The 2787-nt window shown below is 47.1% G+C and overlaps 1 protein-coding gene across 1 annotated transcript in view; it reads left to right on the top strand.

Moving 5' to 3' along the window:
* Positions 1 to 2787, top strand: part of RAD54L (RAD54-like (S. cerevisiae)) — a 93353-nt gene that overhangs the window by 86562 nt on the left and 4004 nt on the right. Inside the window, exons 11-14 of the mRNA XM_009884842.1 lie at positions 1561 to 1635; positions 2071 to 2201; positions 2312 to 2422; positions 2566 to 2689. Of these exons, the coding sequence (XP_009883144.1) occupies positions 1561 to 1635; positions 2071 to 2201; positions 2312 to 2422; positions 2566 to 2689 (441 nt within the window). The remainder of the gene's footprint in view (positions 1 to 1560; positions 1636 to 2070; positions 2202 to 2311; positions 2423 to 2565; positions 2690 to 2787) is intronic.

The raw sequence follows: 2787 nt of genomic DNA, 5'->3' as shown, positions 1-2787 counted from the left end.
GCACCTTTTTTTTTTTTTTTTTTTTTTAATTCTGGTTGCTCAGTTCAGCACTTTTTTGAGTCCATCCCTTCTTTTCTAAAGTGTGGTAGAACCGCTCCATGGGGCATTTCTAGAGCCCTTGGCTGAAATCTTGATCCAGACAATGAACCTGTTAGAGCAGGGCCACGAAGATGATTGGAGGGGTGGAGCACCTCTCTTGTGAGAACAGGCTGAGAGAGTTGGGGTTATTCAGCCTGGAGAAGGGAAGGCTCCAGGGAGACCTTATAGCAACCTTCCAGTATCTGAAGGGGGCCTACAAGAAAGCTAGGGAGGGACTTTTTTGCAAGAGCATGTAGTGACAGGATGAGGGGGAATGGCTTTAAACTAGAAGAGGGTAGATTTAGGTTAGCTATCAGGAAGAAATTTTTCACTCTGAGGGTGGTGAGGCACTGGAACAGGTTGCCCAAAGAAGTTGTGGAGGTCCCATCCCTAGAGATGTTCAAAGCAAGGCTGGATTTTGTTTTTTTTTTTTTTTTTTTAATTCTGGTTGCTCAGTTCAGCACTTTTTTGAGTCCATCCCTTCTTTTCTAAAGTGTGGTAGAACCGCTCCATGGGGCATTTCTAGAGCCCTTGGCTGAAATCTTGATCCAGACAATGAACCTGTTAGAGCAGGGCCACGAAGATGATTGGAGGGGTGGAGCACCTCTCTTGTGAGAACAGGCTGAGAGAGTTGGGGTTATTCAGCCTGGAGAAGGGAAGGCTCCAGGGAGACCTTATAGCAACCTTCCAGTATCTGAAGGGGGCCTACAAGAAAGCTAGGGAGGGACTTTTTTGCAAGAGCATGTAGTGACAGGATGAGGGGGAATGGCTTTAAACTAGAAGAGGGTAGATTTAGGTTAGCTATCAGGAAGAAATTTTTCACTCTGAGGGTGGTGAGGCACTGGAACAGGTTGCCCAAAGAAGTTGTGGAGGTCCCATCCCTAGAGATGTTCAAAGCAAGGCTGGATGGGGCTTTAGGCAACCTGGTCTAGCATGAGGTGTCCCTGCCTGTGGCATGGAGGTTGGAACTAGATGATCTTTAAGGTCCCTTCCAACTTAAACCATTCTTTGAGTTTGGCTGAGGATGGCTACTAAGTTATTACTTGGGGAGCTGCCTGCTTGTGCTTTGGGTTATGTCTGTAGTGTGTGGTGGTTAAATCCTGTCCTTGTTTGCTGTCTGTGCTCATGGTCTGTTGTGGCTCAAGTTGAGAATGCCATTGGTAGTCTGAGGAAGAGCTGAGTTGCTCTCGTAAGGGACTGGGCTCTGTTAGGTGGGATCATGCATGATCTCTTCAGATCTCATGACCCAGATTTGGAAGCCTCATAAAGATGGGGGTTTATTGGCCTCTGTAGCATGTGCTGATGCTCTTAGCATGGCTTAGTGTGGATGGTGGGTGTCTGGCTTTTGCCACGCGTTGGACTGTCACAGACTTTTGGAGATTTGGATATCAAAGGGATCTGCATTGAGTTTGTGAGGTATAATAGTGATAAAACAGGGTTTTGATGTCATCAAGCATCTGATCTTCATTTCCTTCCCTGCAGGTGTTTAATCCGAAGAACTTCAGACATCCTCTCCAAATACCTGCCGGTGAAGATTGAGCAGGTGGTCTGCTGCAGGTACCAAAAAGCTTGTACTGTGCCTGGGAAAAGGGAGGAGCAACAGGAAGGACTGAAAAGTTGCAAGAATCCCTTCAGTGCATAGTGCATATGGTGACTGCTTCCCTCTAGGAAAGAGATTGTAGCCATTGGCAATCTCCTCCTGAAGCAGGGATGGACAATCCATAACTGGTGGTTCTGCCAGGCAGCTGGTGTGCTCTGGGTGTGCAGCAGAGCCCTGGGCTGTGCAGAGTATCCACAAGCTTCCCTTTTTCCAGCTCAGGGCTGAAGATATCTATGCTCTACCATAAGCCTTGGAGGCAGTTCTAGATTCTGTGCTGTAGCTGAAAAAATTGAGCACTGGAGATAAAAGAAACGTACTGTGTAGGTGGAGGAAGAAGGATGGGGGTTGGTTTGGGGGCAGGCTGAGACTGCAGAGCTCTTGATCTGTTTCAGGCTGACACCTCTGCAGGCTGAGCTGTATAAGAACTTCCTGAAGCAAGCCAAGCCAGTGGAGGAGCTGAAGGAGGGCAAAATAAGCGTGTCATCTCTCTCTTCCATCACTTCCCTGAAGAAGCTTTGCAATCGTGAGTTGTTCCACTCATGCTACGTGTTTGGTTTCTGCACTGTTGGTGGGTTGTGTTGGGTTTTTTTGTCTCTTGTGCACTCCACAGTCTGAGCTCTGTTTGTTTTCCAGACCCTGCCCTTATCCATGATAAGTGTGTGGAAGAGGAAGAAGGTTTTATGGGAGCCCTGGACTTGTTCCCTGCTGGCTACAGCACCAAATCTGTGGAGCCCCAGCTTTCAGGTACTGTGGAACTCGACAGTACAAATGTGCTGCTGAAGACAGGCAACCATGAGACTGTATTTAGCGTCTTGTCAAGTGCCCCTCCAAGGTTTGGAATTCAGAAACTTCTGCTTAACTTTCTTCTTTCTTTCCTTTTTATCCAGGGAAGATGCTGGTTTTGGACTACATCCTTGCTGTTACAAAAAGCACCAGTAATGACAAGGTGGTTTTAGTGTCTAACTACACTCAGACGCTGGACCTATTTGAAAAGCTGTGCAGGAACAGAAGGTTTGTCTTTGGGCTTCATTTGTTTAATCCTGCAAGACTGCACTTGCAGCCTGCACTGTAAAAGAAACTGGCTATTTTTAAAGTTTCTATCAGCAGGA

This window comes from Charadrius vociferus, unplaced genomic scaffold (assembly GCF_000708025.1).
Source record: "Charadrius vociferus isolate BGI_N301 unplaced genomic scaffold, ASM70802v2 scaffold163, whole genome shotgun sequence".
Taxonomy (NCBI): Eukaryota; Metazoa; Chordata; class Aves; order Charadriiformes; family Charadriidae; genus Charadrius; species Charadrius vociferus.
The sequence above is the reverse complement of the archived record's forward strand: the minus strand, read 5'-3'. Positions and strand labels throughout refer to the sequence as shown.